This window comes from Salmo trutta, chromosome 13, assembly GCF_901001165.1.
Source record: "Salmo trutta chromosome 13, fSalTru1.1, whole genome shotgun sequence".
NCBI lineage: Eukaryota > Metazoa > Chordata > Actinopteri > Salmoniformes > Salmonidae > Salmo > Salmo trutta.
This window is the reverse complement of record NC_042969.1, coordinates 64,615,713-64,629,527: the sequence shown is the minus strand read 5'-3', so window position 1 is coordinate 64,629,527 and position 13,815 is coordinate 64,615,713. Positions and strand designations below refer to the sequence as shown.

The 13,815-nt window shown below is 43.5% G+C and overlaps 3 protein-coding genes across 4 annotated transcripts; 1 reads left to right on the top strand and 2 right to left on the bottom strand.

Annotated features, from left to right (window-relative positions):
• The first annotated feature begins 660 nt into the window (after positions 1-660).
• LOC115206816 (dynein heavy chain domain-containing protein 1-like) lies at positions 661-2,360 on the top strand. Its single transcript, XM_029774005.1, has 5 exons — positions 661-833; positions 915-1,042; positions 1,299-1,491; positions 1,968-2,134; positions 2,274-2,360. The coding sequence occupies exons 1-5, from the start codon at positions 689-691 to the stop codon at positions 2,358-2,360; spliced, it is 720 nt and encodes a 239-aa protein (XP_029629865.1). The 5' UTR covers positions 661-688.
• Positions 2,361-3,031: 671 nt separating this feature from the next.
• LOC115206318 (ribosomal RNA-processing protein 8) lies at positions 3,032-6,343 on the bottom strand. Of its 2 annotated transcripts, none has more exons than XM_029773116.1 (8): positions 6,198-6,343; positions 5,843-5,962; positions 5,390-5,681; positions 4,396-5,314; positions 4,103-4,232; positions 3,880-3,986; positions 3,661-3,757; positions 3,032-3,555 (listed from the first exon to the last, which is right to left on the bottom strand). In XM_029773116.1, the coding sequence occupies exons 2-8, from the start codon at positions 5,942-5,944 to the stop codon at positions 3,439-3,441; spliced, it is 1,764 nt and encodes a 587-aa protein (XP_029628976.1). In that variant the 5' UTR covers positions 5,945-5,962; positions 6,198-6,343; the 3' UTR covers positions 3,032-3,438. The 2 variants fall into 2 exon arrangements, with proteins under 2 accessions (XP_029628976.1, XP_029628977.1); XM_029773117.1 differs by having other exon boundaries at positions 5,843-5,956.
• Positions 6,344-8,122: 1,779 nt separating this feature from the next.
• Positions 8,123-9,318, bottom strand: LOC115206317 (probable ATP-dependent RNA helicase DHX40). Its single transcript, XM_029773115.1, has 5 exons — positions 9,280-9,318; positions 9,010-9,090; positions 8,616-8,773; positions 8,333-8,447; positions 8,123-8,208 (listed from the first exon to the last, which is right to left on the bottom strand). Exons 1-5 carry the CDS (start codon positions 9,309-9,311, stop codon positions 8,199-8,201), a joined length of 396 nt encoding a protein of 131 aa, XP_029628975.1. The 5' UTR covers positions 9,312-9,318; the 3' UTR covers positions 8,123-8,198.
• Positions 9,319-13,815: the final 4,497 nt, after the last annotated feature.

Below are 13,815 nucleotides of genomic sequence, written 5' to 3'. Positions count from 1 at the left end.
GTGTGGGTATGTTGGTGTTTTTTTGGTTGCATGTGCTGTGTGACTTTAGATCAACTTAGTTACTGCATGTGTGTGATGTGTGTGGCAGTGTTTTACTGGTATCACTGGGGACTTTTTATGGTCTTGTTATCTGATTGTGCGGCCCTGCACATCAGCCCTGGTCAAAAGTAGTGCCCTATATAGGGAATAGGGTGCCATTTGGGAAGAATACTGAATGTGGTTTTGCTTCCCCATGCAGGGCCTCTGTTGAACTCCATAGAGGGGGGATTTGTTGACTGTTGATTGAGGAGCTTCTTTTAATCAATACTTTATATTTTAATCAACCCCATTGGATTTATTCCCTCAGGTGAAACGCTGTGTGAAAATGTCTAATGACATTCAATAACAACTGAAGTACCTACACTCGCTCTACGAAACCGTTCGCACCAACTAGACAGATGACCCCAGATGAGCTGGTATTGGAGGAACAGGTTAAACACATAGCTTTTGATTTGTCTGAATAATTTTCTTGTACCTATTTTGAGTCATCAGAAGAAGAGCTACCTACAGATATTGTTTGTTATTATTTATTAGATGCTGGACCTGTGGGACATTTTTGTTCCTCTCCTGAAGCAGCGAGCAGAGACAGTGTGCCAGCATCTTTCCTCCATGGCTGACACCATGGACAACACCTTCTCCTCCCTGGCCCATGACCTGGATGAGACTAAAGCCACCTCTGGACCCCACTCAGAATGCTGCTCAGATGCTCAACAAGCTCAAGACCATGTGCAGACAGGTGTATGCTGTCTCTGCTCGCCTAACAGAGCTCAGCAGGACCAGTAACAGTCTCAGAGGTGAGATGAGAGAGAGACTGAGGGTTCCTGCCCTGTGTTTACATTGCTCCTTCCTCACTCTCTTATCTTTGACCTCTGTAGGAAACCCTCTGGATTTTACTTTTGTAACCGAAGCCAGGCAGAAGATGGAAGCTCACAAAGGACTGTGGGAGCTGATGACTGTTTCCACCACCCAGATCCAAGAGTGGAGGCTGCTGCTCATCAGCAAGGTGTCTGTCTGGTTGCTCTATTCTAATAGCCTCTCTGTTGATCAACAAGGTACCTAGTATGCTTATTGAATCTGATATGGGAAGGACTAATATTTTCACCTACTGTTAATTTCATGTTAATGTGAGTCTACTTGCAAGAATTGTGACGTGTTAGTTTTTTCCTACTAAACTTAGCTGAATGCACTGACTAAGTCGATCTGAATTAGAGCGTTTTCTAAATGACCAAAGTAAAAAAAATATAAATGTTTGGTGTCAGTTTGTTGTGTCGAGAGCCCAGGAGAAAGTGGATGAGTGGCTGCAGCAGGCGGTATCCCTGGCCAGGACCATCCCTTCCCAAGATGGTGTGCTGCAGGAGACCTTGCTTGAGCGTTTCATCCAGCAGCTCCCTGTGCTGGCCAAACTCAGCAGCCCCACACTCAAACACAAACACTGGAAGATCATCTTCAAAGGTTAGATCAGTGCTTCTGTAGTAGTGTGGCGTAGTAACAAATCCCCACCTCGGGACCCATGCAACCTCCGCAGTTTTAAAGCTAATTTCCTGCAATTGTGATATCTGAGTGACTCAAACATTACATCAAACTCAATGGGCTAAACAAAACCTAGCTAAAAACATTAGCTAACAAAGGGTGGCTACTTTAACACTATTTTGGTTACTACATGGTCCCATATGTTATTTCATTCATAGTTTTGATGTCTTGATGTCATTATTATTCTACAATGTAGAAAATAGTAAAAATAAAGAAAAACCCTTGAATGAGTAGGTGTGTCCAAAGTTGACTGTTACTGTATTAAAGATTAGAACTCATATCCTATGAATTTTAAGTACATTACCCTACTTACATGTTCAACCTTCAGCAGTCATAGGAATCTGTTCTTCTGATTAAACGAGGAACATTTCTTTGACTGTCTTTTGCCATCTCTGTAGACTTATCAGGCCTGCTGCAAAGTCTGGAGCAACGTGTTCCGGCTTTGGCCAACAGCAGCGACCCCTTTGTGTTGGTTTTTAGTGCTGGTTTGGCAGGAGAGCTGGTGAAGGTTCACAGCCAAACCCTGAACACCCTGCTTCAAGACTCCAAGAAGCCCTTTGGCAGGGTCAGGAGCACCAATGAGCTGACCCACCCAGGCCCGGGACAGACTACTAGCCCTGAAGGACAGCTTGGGACGCAAGGATGACATCAGGGTCGTGAGTGTAGGAGCTCCATCCCTGGGACCCCTATGTTACTTCCTCCAGGCAGAGTGGGACGGACTGGTTGATGTGGTTTCCTACCTGCACTCTGAGCTCAACCTGCCCATGCGAAACAGCAAGCCTCTCTCCTGACCGCCTCAAGCCTGTTCCGCCGAGAGCAAAGCTGCTGAAGGCGTACCTATGTGATGAGGTCCAACCAATGCCTACTGCCTGTCTGCCTTCTCCAAGGCCAGGGCCTTTCTGTGTGTGTCAATCAGTGAGGCTGCCCATGCCAAGCAGAGGGACATCAGCAACATCTCTCTGCATTTCCAGGTAGTCATCTCTAAACTGCCTCCCAAAGCTACCAGTATCACTCGTTCTTATTAGACCTACTAAAAATCACAATCCATTTATGAATTGCTGTTTCACCTTGTCTCACTAGGTGCTGAAACAACCCCAGCCTCTCTTCCCCTGAGCTGTGTGTTCTAGAACTGAGAGGGGCACAAGGCCTTGGAGCACTGCAGGACACGCTCTCTCCAGCCCTGCCTGCTCCCCCTCCTCTGGGTCAGAGCACGGGTGAGGAACACAGACACTGTCCGAGCCCCAGACAGCCCCCCCCTGCAACGCCTCCTCCCTGCCCCCTCTATCTGGATGGAGAGCATGGGTATAGTAGATACGGGGAACTGGCTGAGAATAACATTATCACCCGTGTTCCCCTAGTGGCCAATCTAGATCCTGTGCCATGTACACTGAGACGAGTGAGGCCTGCGAATACCCTTTGAAACTAGACTGCAGAATGCAATGCTGCGATTATGTTGAAGCACTTCTAGACAGAGAAGGTTTTTAATAAAAAAATATACCAATGATGTCAACAACTTTTGAACATGTTTTCTCTTTGAAACAGACATATGAAAGCCCACAAAAGGTTATTGACAATATCAACAATCCTTGATACATTGTTTGGGGGTCAAAAACACCAGCTCATCTATGAAAGTCATTTTCATATTTACAGTTACATCCAGTAGAAGATACATTTTCTGTTACTGCCCTTCCTGCTTGACTTCTCTCCTGGGTGTGTATCCCAAATGGCACCCTATTTCCTATATAGTGCACTACCTTGGATCAGAGCCCTATGGGCCCTGTTCAAAAGTAATGCAGTATAAAGGGAATAGAGTGCCATTTGGAACATATGTTTGGAACAGTTTCTCCCATGTTCTCATCACTGTTACCCTCATCGTTTCTTGTACAAACAAGGCCTCAGCTCCAGTCCTCCTGCCTTCTTTACCCTCTCTGGAGCTTCTGCAATCTTTTCAAACTCAAAGGAGTAAAAGTGGCTATTCTCTGTGTCCTAAGGAGGGAGCAAAATGAATAGGGTAGGGTATTGTAAAGATGCATTTCTTAACGCTAAAAATAAAAACATGGCCATCCCTGTTTACTATGATTACTGCCTTACCTTTGTGACCAACTTGAATCCCAGGCTGGACAAAGCACCCATGAAGTTCCTCACATTCTCAAATCTACTTGCCACCTCTGCAATTTTCAGGATACCCCTGCAAAAAATGACAGTGTTTAATAATAAATGATGACATCAATAGGGAAAATAAATGGGAACACCTTCTACTCCAGCATATTGCCATACTGTAGCTCTGTTTTTCTGCACAATATATCTTACCCCATCACCAGCACACGGTTAGCCTCAACTAGAAAATCCACAAGGTTAGTCCCCATAAGAGAGAGACAGAATACAGCTATGTCCACAGCACCATCCTTGAGTGGTACCTGCAGAGAGGTGGGACAACAACAGAAATCATACATCATTATTACATGAAAAACAGACTGCATAGTAAACAGGCATGGATGAAACAGATTCAGGATCAATGTAAAGTTGGACTCACATTAGCCATGTCGCAGACAGTTACACAGTCACAGATAGGTGCCAAGTCAAAACTGTGGACTTTGTTCTTCAAGCTAAGAGCAATTTTGCAGTCGCCACAGCCAAAATCTGCCACTACCAGAGAGGCAGGCCTGAAATCAACACAAATGGTCTTACAAAGAAAGCCACATGCTATTTCAATGTGGATTCCCCCACCCCAGAACGAATACAAGAAAAATACAAAAACTATGCAAACAGACTTATTGCAAACACTGCAAGTATGTTAGGGTCAGATAGAAGCATAACACAACTCACTTGTGGCGTATGTAGGAGATGATGGCGTCGACAGGATTAGCTGGCCAGCGCTGGACCTGTGCCGTAAAGCCCCTGTGGTAGATGCTAAAAGCCTGGGGGTCCTGTCTGAACATGCGTTTTGCCTCCCCACTAGACGTGGTGTACAGAACCTCGTTAATATAGCGGAACCGCGCTGACTCCAAACGCTGCTCCATGCGGGACCTCAGAGCAGCCGAGCGGTCTGCAGGAGCCTCTTTCACCTCCTCTGTGGTGCGTGTCTCCTCCTCCTGCTCTGTAGGTTGATCTTTCTTTTCCAGGCTCTGGCCATGGAGCATTCTCCTGAGCTTTTCTCTCCGCCGGTCCTGCCCTTTGCTCTCGTCCCGTTTCCTCCTCTTACTGCCGGACGGCTCCGTTTGCTGCTCCTCGTTAACCACCACCTGAGGTTTCTCCTCTTCTGTCTTTAACCCTTTACCTAGTGGAACTGCTTTTTCTTGAATGCTCCCCTTTGTCTTTTTCTCTGACAAGTTCTTATTGTTTTGGACTGTTTCTGTGCCTGGAGTGGAAGCAGTCTCATTGAAAGTCGTCTCTTTTCCCTCTGGGACCTTTTTCCTTTTCTGTGTTTTACGCTCACTCTCTTTCTGTTGTTTGTTTTTCTTTGTATGGCGTTGTGTCTGGACAACCACTGTTTCCCTGTTCACACCAGAAGCTGTTTTTGGCCCATCTTCTGTATCCTTTTGCACAGTGGTCTCTGCTTTTGTGTTTTTTGGGGGGGTGGTATTCTCTCCATTTTTTATTTTGTATTTGTTTTTACATTTCTTCTTGTTCTTCATCTTGTTTTTCCATTGCTTTCGGTTTAATCTCTCAATCTCAGCATCTGTTGCAGCTTTTCCTTGTTTACTACCACCCATAATGGACTCTGTATTCTTTACCTTTTTGAACCCTAGGAAATAGAGAAAACCTCAAACCTCTCTTCAACTTAAGACAATCAATTGACAGTTGTGCTTGTGAAACTCACCTGCTTTTATTGGTTTCTTTGCTTTTATTGGCTTCTTAGCTTCAGGCACTGCAGTCTCCTCGGCACACAAATCTCCACTGTCCTTATCGGTCTCTTCTCCTGAAGCAGCTACTTTCTTGCATCCTCTTTTGCTTCTTTTCTTCTTCCTCTTGGTGTGTGGTGTCAGTATGGCCTCTGTTTCGCTGTCACTGCCTGCTTCCCGAGGGGCACCATTGCTCTTGCTCCAGTTTGGCACTGACCCCAGTGTTTGGAGGGTCCGTAACAAACTCTTCTTCTTCCCAACACATTTTGTCTGTTCGGGAAAGGAGAGTGAAGGTGTCAAATTAAATACCATGGGAAAACAAAAATTCAACACTCTATTTGAATATGTGGTCACTGGAAACGTGAGTTATGCCTGGCTTGCTAGCTACATAGGTACATTTAATTATAAAGAAAATTGAGATGGCTGCTCACCGTGATATTGGTGCTGTCAGACAGTTTGAAACTGCTGATGACCGTCTTGGTCAGAGCTTTGGCTTCTGGGTCATCGTTCCACTCATCCTCCTCAGCGAACATGCTTGACCAGCGCTGTAACTAACGGTAATGCATTACGTCAACAGGTAAAAAAGAACGCACATGTATTAGAATAAATGGTCTCTAGACTAGTGTGATTTTCGGTAATGGCAGTAGATTCCAGAAAATATGAAATCAACGCTAACCTGCTTCTAGATTGAACAAGCTAGCGTTATATCAGACATGGTATTTAGCAGCCATACGTCAAAACAACTAGCAACATTCATTCCAATACAGCGACGACAACTTCACTCACCTGTCAGATGACTTATCAACACGATATGTTAACGGACTTAATTTAATCGATCAAATGTGGAGGTTTAGAAGGTTATCTGTGGATATTGCCAATTTTTGTTAAGCCACGTTTGGCTCGCACATTGACGGACCAAAACAAGCGCATGTGAATGACGTAAGTCTCTCCGCAAAGGATGATGGGACATGAGTCTTATTTGATTTGTATGACTACCAATGGAGGACACCAAAATACGTTTTAAAAAATCATGAAGCAATGGCAGTTACGAAAGGAACCTTTATTATATAAAAGGCAGAGAAGTACAAAATAAAGTGCCTGTGATTGTTCTCCTGTTCTCTAATGTGCTGATTTGACAACACTGTTGGTTGACATATTGACAAACTGTATGTAATTCTGTAACTGTCCCAGAACCAGAAGAGAATGGAGGCCCTCCACTGGGAAAATGTACTCTCATGACAAAAACGTTGATTGGTATGAAACTAAAAAAGAAATATACCACTAAAAGATAACATAGCATAAAACATCTGCAGTACATTTGATATGACTAGGATTCATTATCTGCACCTAGTCCATTATTAATGTACATTTAAATATAATATTTAGCAGACAGTTTTATCCAAAGTGACTTACAGTCATGCATACATACATTTTCCACATCAGTGGTCCCAGGAATTGAACCCACTACCCTAGCGTTACTAGCACCATGCTTTACAAACTGAGCTACATAGGACAACGTTTGACCCTCAACTCTCAGACTCCTGTGTTGGAAAACATTGGTTTGAACATTGCCTGTGCAGTTTATTTTAACAGACAGACTTTTAACCCCTGAGTGGAGATTCTTCTGTCCTGGTCAGTCCAATAACGGAGTCCTTCTTCCCCTGAGGATAAGTGTCCAATGTCCTCCCCCCTCACAGTGCTTTGCCTTGTTGCCGCTGCTGTTTTTTCTGTAGGTAGCGAGCATGGGCATCGCTCACTGAGATTTCATCGTTCCATTTCTACAGTTTCTTGAATGCGTCTTCAGCAGACCCCTCTGGAATAAACCGAACACACATAATGACTATTAGATGGTCAAGAACAAAACAAGCATACAAAGCATACAAATCACCTTGGGGCCTGGCTTGATCAGAAAAGGCACTACAGTAACTTATCTTGTCCAATAGGAATGCTCAATTACATTTTCCATTTAAAAAACCTTTGCCCCCATTAGACATTTTTTTATGAGACCTGTACTGAATATAATAAAGGAGCAGCTACAGATACAAATGGTATACAATTCTTTCTATACCAGTAAATTCATGCTCATCACCAGAGCCCATCAAACACCTGTTTGCCTTTTAGCTGCTTCCTTGTCTCCCACTTGGCCACCTCCTCTCTGGCCACGCTGCTCAGCTCATACACATCCACCTCATGGAGCTTAGGAATCATGGAAGATCACCAGTCCAGCTGGTCAAAGAGCTAGGTGGGAGGGGGAGTCAGGTTAACATGCAGGAGAGATGGGGATTGATGTGTAATATACATTTTGGGGATTGTTCTGAATTGATCAGAATATAGTCCTGGAAGTCTTTACCGTTGATGATGGATGAATGTGAACCATGGATCCGTGCCCATACATTGTGCAAAACACCTTCCCAACTGACCTGAGAGAAAACCACAACATTTCAGTTATCTATCTTGACTTTTTATCATTGCTGGGATAAAAGCCGTACCTTCTTGCCACGTTGGTGAAGTAACCAGTGCATAGATATCTCCTGAACAGCTCACTCTTATTACCATCAAACTTCTCCATAGGGAAATCACTCTTTTGGAAACACCGACATACCCAGATTATAAATCTGTACATACACGCTCAGAGCTTCACTTCATAGTTTTAGCTACACAAAAACTAATAAGATAAGTAAATAAACAAACAACAAACTGACCTGTTGTATCCGTAGAAGGATCTCTCTGAGCTGGGTCTCCACGCTGAAGGCTGACTTAAGCGCCCTCCGGTGTATATAGTTGTCTTTACATCACGCTGACGGGGTATCACAACAAATAGGTAGCAAAACAAGCTCACGTTAGATGGAGACCCATGAACATGAATGCAGTGAATATAATGTAGCTTATTAAATACATTAAGAGGAGTTAAGGTTGTATACCTGGCCTTGCACTTCTCAAACACACTGAGCAACATGGTGAAGTGATTACAGCTGCCCGTTTGCACTCCCAACTGCCTGTGCTTCTGATCTGCCTCCTTCTGCTTCTCTGGATGGCCTGCAGAGAGAGAAATGACAAACATTTAGATTAGAACTATGATTTGGGATTATGTCTGACTGAAATCCAATGGAATAAAACGGTAAAGGCCATGATGTATACATGTGTATTTCTGACATAACCACATCTTCATTGGCTAAACCGAGGCCTCATGCCGTTATTGTCCACCTGGTCTGATGACAATGTTCTCCACAGACAGCATGGCGGCTACAGGCAACAGGAGGTCCTCAAAGCCCAGGGAGGCAGCCTGGAGCAGGGCCCGGGTCAGCCCTGGGGGCAGGAGGAACTCTACCATCAGCTCACCCAGCTGGGTTACTTTATCTCTCCTACAGACACCACACAGGGGAGGGGGATATTGATAAGAGCTAACAAGAGCTATTAAAAAGATTGAGTCGTGATAGTCATGAAGAACTGCCAGTACTGTATGTGGTAGGTTCCCTCTGTTATTGATGGTGAAAACAGCTGTATTTTGTATCCCTATGTGGTTGTAGATGTATCTGGTGGAGATTATTATAAGCAATGACAGATGTACACGGATATACAGTATGTCTATATCTCTCACCTGTCGATGGCGTCACATTGGTAAAGCCGTTTCAATGCTTCTAGGATGAACCTCTCCTCTGGATGGTCCAGGTAAGAGAACCTTAAGAGGGACACACCAAGCAACCATGGCCTCAAATGACTTGTTGGATTGTATTGTCAACCGTCAGGTTCTCCCTGCCCGGCCTGCTCTCTGCAGGGCCTCGCTCCTACAACACCATACAACATCACAGTCCTGTTCATTAGGAACAAAACAAAAGGAAGCAGACAAACAGAGACTTCCGGAACTTACTTTGAAATCAGAACCACTTCGAGGATGTCCATGCCAACCCTTGAGTTATGGTTGAGTTGCTTCACTAACCCACTGTCGACAACATACCTGCAGTGAGCAAATTACAGTCATGAAATTTGAGGCCTTGTATTCTGTGATGGATAAAAACAGCTCTATGCAGTCATGTCATGACTTTATATTTTTGATTTAGCAAGCAAATGACATGCTAAACTGTGTCTACTTAAGTGTAAAAGAGAACTCCATCTGTTTTTCTATATGTGAATGTCACAGTGAGGGGTACTCGGACAGTGCCGGAAACCTTACCAGTGGGCATAGATCTGCACAGGGGCAGGATCAGCAGCCCCTCCACTTCACGGTCCTGCACATCGTAACGGTAGTCTATGAATTCAGCCTTCTCATACAGCATGTTCACAGGCCTTCTCAATTTCAGACTGCCCTGTTATAAAAAGGAACAAATATGAACCTGTAATCAGTACATTAATATTCTGGAGATTATCATTAGGTTTACCTGTTAGAAACACAAGGATATCTCCAGCCATCTCACTTGTGTGCACATCCAATTCCACCTTGATAACCTGTCACAGACAAGAGGTTTGTTCATACTCAAAGTTTTCCCCCATATTTTTCCCCATACATACAGTAGAGACAATATACCGTACCAGTCAGAAGTTTGGACACACCTAGGGGTTTTCTTCTTTTTTTACTATTTTCTACATTGTAGAATAATACTGAAGATATCAAAACTATGAAATAACATATATGGAATCATGTAGTAACCAAAATAGTGTTAACCTCTCTATGGTAGGGGGCAGTATTTTCACATCTGGATAAAAAACGTACCCGATTTAATCTGGTTATTACTCCTGCCCAGAAACTAGAATATGCATATAATTGTTTGATTTGGATAGAAAACAACCTAAAGTTTCTAAAACTGTTTGAATGGTGTATGGCAGGCCAAAACCTGAGAAGATTCCATACAGGAAGTGCCCTCTCTGACCATTTCTTGGCCTTCTATAGCCTCTTTATGGAATATAGAGGATCTCTGCTGTAACGTGACATTTTCTAAGGCTCCCATAGGCTCTCAGAAGGCACCAGAACGGGGAATGATGACTCTGCAGTCCCTGGCTGAAAAACAGTAGCGCATTTGGAAAGTGGTTGATCTGAGAACAAAGTGGTTGATCTGAGAACAATGAAATTTTTTTTGTCACGCATGCGTCCGCGCGTCACCGTTCGGATAGGGACCTGAACGCACGGACAAAACAGAGGATATTTGAACATAACTATGGATTATTTTGAACCAAAACAACATTTGTGGTTGAAGTAGAAGTCCTGGGAGTGCATTCTGACGAAGAACAGCAAAGGTAATCCAATTTTTCTTATAGTAATTCTGAGTTTAGTGAACGCCAAACTTGGTGGGTGTCAAATTAGCTAGCCCGTGATGACGAGCTATCTACTCAGAATATTGCAAAATGTGCTTTTGCCGAAAAGCTATATTAAAATCTGACACCGCGATTGCATAAAGGAGTTCTGTATCTATAATTCTTAAAATAATTGTTATGTTTTCCCACTGCCAGTCTCGCCAGTGACAACCAAGAATGAATTGTCTTTGACAGCCTGTTGAAGTTTGGCCTTATGTTGATAGATCGGCAGGTTCTTTGATTCGTCTGAATCTCCCTTGGTATCTATCCCACTCCGTCCTTTTCGACATGATGGACTCTATTGTTGTTCAACTATGCGAAGGGGAATGATGACAATAGCTGGTTCCAATAACTTATATTACACGTATACACTAACAAAGAGTAAACACATAACTGCTTACTTATATAGAGTTGTAGGTCTGACTCTCCGCCACAATATTCAAACTTTTAGGTCGTAAAGATTCCAAGTTACACACGTTTCTGTTGGCAAACGATGAAACACAGCGACTTACGGATACAATGCATTCTACGTTTTCATTGGTTCCTGTCGTGGCCAAATACCCTGACGTTTACTGTAAGCCGCTCCCCATGTCTGAAAAGTCCCTGCAGAAGTATTGCCTTTATGCACAATTTTTTACTATTAAATGGAATAATATGCAATAATTCATGACAAAACGTACAATTGCATTAAAACCTGTTGAGGACAGACGTTCCGCTAGCGGAACCCCGTTCCGCCAGCGGGACACCTCGCAAACAGCCAATGGAATAGCAGGGCTCAAAATACAAAACAACAAAAATCTCATAATTCAAATTTCTCAAACAATCAACTATTTTACACCATTTTAAAGATAAACTTCTCGTTAATCCAACCACATTGTCCGATTTCAAAAAGGCTTTATGGCGAAAGCGTAACATTAGATTATGTTAGGACATCAACAAGAAAAACCACACAGCCATTTTCCAAGCAAGGAGAGGCATCACAAAAACCAGAAATACAGCTAAAATGAATCACTAACCTTTGACGATCTTCATCAGATGACACTCCCAGGACTCAATGTTACACAATACATGTATGTTTTGTTCAATAAAGTTTATATTTATATCCAAAAACCCAATTTTACATTGGTGCGTGATGTTCAGATAATGTATTGCCTCCAAAACTAGCGGTGAATGAGCACATCAATTTACAAAAATACTCATCTTAAACGTTGATAAAATTTACAACAGTTATTGAAAGAATTATAGATACACTTCTCCTTAATGCAACCGCTGTGTCAGATTTCAAAATAGCTTTACGGCGAAAGCACATTGTTCAATATTCTGAGTCCAGAGCTCAGCCATCAAAGCAAGCTATACAGTTACCCGCCAAGTTCTGGAGTCAACAAAACTCAGAAATAGTATTATAAATCTTCACTTACTTTTGCTGATCTTCGTTGGAATGCACTCCCAGGACTCCCACTTCCACAAGAAATGTTTGTTTTGTTCGATAAACTCCATATTTATGTCCAAATACCTCCTTTTGTTCGCCCGTTCAGATCACTATCCAAAGGCAAAAGGCGCGAGCGCAAAACCAGAGACGAAAAGTCAAAAATTTCCATTACCGTTCGTAGAAACATGTCAAACGATGTTTACAATCAAGCCTTAGGGTCTTTCTAATCATAAATATTAGATAATATTCCAACCGGACAATAGCGTATTCATTACAGAGGAAAAAGAAGGAACGGCGCGCCTGCGTGACCGCGCAGTAAAGAACTCATTGGTCTCAGGCAGTCCACTGATTGAATGGGCTTTTATTCTCTCCCCAGTAACAGTAGAAGCATGAAACAAGGTTCTAAAGACTGTTGACATCTAATGGAAGCCGTAGGAAGTGTAAAATGACCCCACAGACACTGTAGTTTGGATAGGCAATCACTTGAAAAACTACAAGCCTCAGATTTCCCACTTCCTGATTGAATTTTCCTGCCATATGAGTTATGTTATACTCACAGACATCATTCAAACAGTTTTTGAAACTTCAGAGTGTTTTCTATCCAAATCTACTAATAATATGCAAATATTTGACTCTGGGCCCGAGTAGCAGGCAGTTTACTCTGGGCACGCTTTTCATCCGAACGTGAAAATACTGCCCCCTATCCCAAACAGGTTACACACAAGGGTTCGATTGCTACAATGAGCCAATTTTGTCAGTCTTTTATTACAGTAAATGTGCAAATAAGAGATGTTCAGGGGCTGAGTCACTGGCTTACTGGTGCTCTTCCATGAAGTCCCTAGGAGGGGTGAGTCACTTGAGTGGGTTGAGTCACTGACGTGATCTTCCTGTCTGGGTTGGCGCCCCCTCTTGGGTTGTGCCGTGGCAGAGATCTTTGTGGGCTATGCTCGGACTTGTCTCAGGATGGTAAGTTGGTGGTTGAAGATATCCCTCTAGTGGTGAGGGGGCTGTGCTTTGGAAAAGAGGGTGGGGTTATATCCTGCCTGTTTGGCCCTGTCCGAGGATATCGTCGGATGGGGCCACAGTGTCTCCCTACCCCTCCGGTCTCAGCCTCCAGTATTTATGCTGCAGTAGTTTACATGTCGGGGGGTAGGGTAAGTCTGTTATATCTGGAGTATTTCTCCTGTCTTATCTGGTGTCCTGTGTGAATTTAAATATGCTCTCTTTCTCTCTTTCTTTCTTTCTCTCTCTCGGAGGACCTGAGCCCTAGGACCATGCCTCAGGACTACCTGGCCTGATGACTCCTTGCTGTCCCCAGTCCACCTGGCCGTGCTGCTGCTCCAGTTTCGACTGTTCTGCCTGCGGCTATGGAACCCTGACCTGTTCACCGGATGTGCTACCTGTCCCAGACCTGCTGTTTTCAACTCTCTAGAGACAGCAGGAGCGGTAGAGATACTCTGAATGATCGGCTAAGAACTGCCAACTGACATTTACTCCTGACGTGCTGACCTGTTGCACCATCGACAACCACTGTGATTATTATTATTTGACCCTGCTGGTCATCTATGAACATTTGAACATCTTGGCCATGTTCTGTTATAATCTCCACCCGGCACAGCCAGAAGAGTATTGACCACCCCTCATAGCCTGGTTCCTCTCTAGGTTTCTTCCTAGGTTCTGGCCTTTCTA

Excerpts from the sequence above, each read along its gene's own strand:
- LOC115206816 (XM_029774005.1), top strand. The coding sequence starts at position 689 with ATGACCTGGATGAGACTAAAGCCACCTCTGGACCCCACTCAGAATGCT. Across the intron at positions 1,492-1,967 it reads CTGGAAGATCATCTTCAAAG|ACTTATCAGGCCTGCTGCAA; the intron begins GTTAGATCAGTG and ends CCATCTCTGTAG. Across the intron at positions 2,135-2,273 it reads CCAAGAAGCCCTTTGGCAGG|GCAGAGTGGGACGGACTGGT; the intron begins GTCAGGAGCACC and ends TACTTCCTCCAG.
- LOC115206318 (XM_029773116.1), bottom strand. The coding sequence starts at position 5,944 with ATGTTCGCTGAGGAGGATGAGTGGAACGATGACCCAGAAGCCAAAGCT. Across the intron at positions 5,682-5,842 it reads CTGACAGCACCAATATCACG|ACAAAATGTGTTGGGAAGAA; the intron begins GTGAGCAGCCAT and ends TTTCCCGAACAG. Across the intron at positions 3,987-4,102 it reads CTGTCTGCGACATGGCTAAT|GTACCACTCAAGGATGGTGC; the intron begins GTGAGTCCAACT and ends ACCTCTCTGCAG.
- LOC115206317 (XM_029773115.1), bottom strand. The coding sequence starts at position 9,311 with ATGGACATCCTCGAAGTGGTTCTGATTTCAAA. Across the intron at positions 9,091-9,279 it reads GAAGTGGTTCTGATTTCAAA|GTTCTCTTACCTGGACCATC; the intron begins GTAAGTTCCGGA and ends GTCCCTCTTAAG. Across the intron at positions 8,448-8,615 it reads GAACATTGTCATCAGACCAG|GCCATCCAGAGAAGCAGAAG; the intron begins GTGGACAATAAC and ends CTCTCTCTGCAG.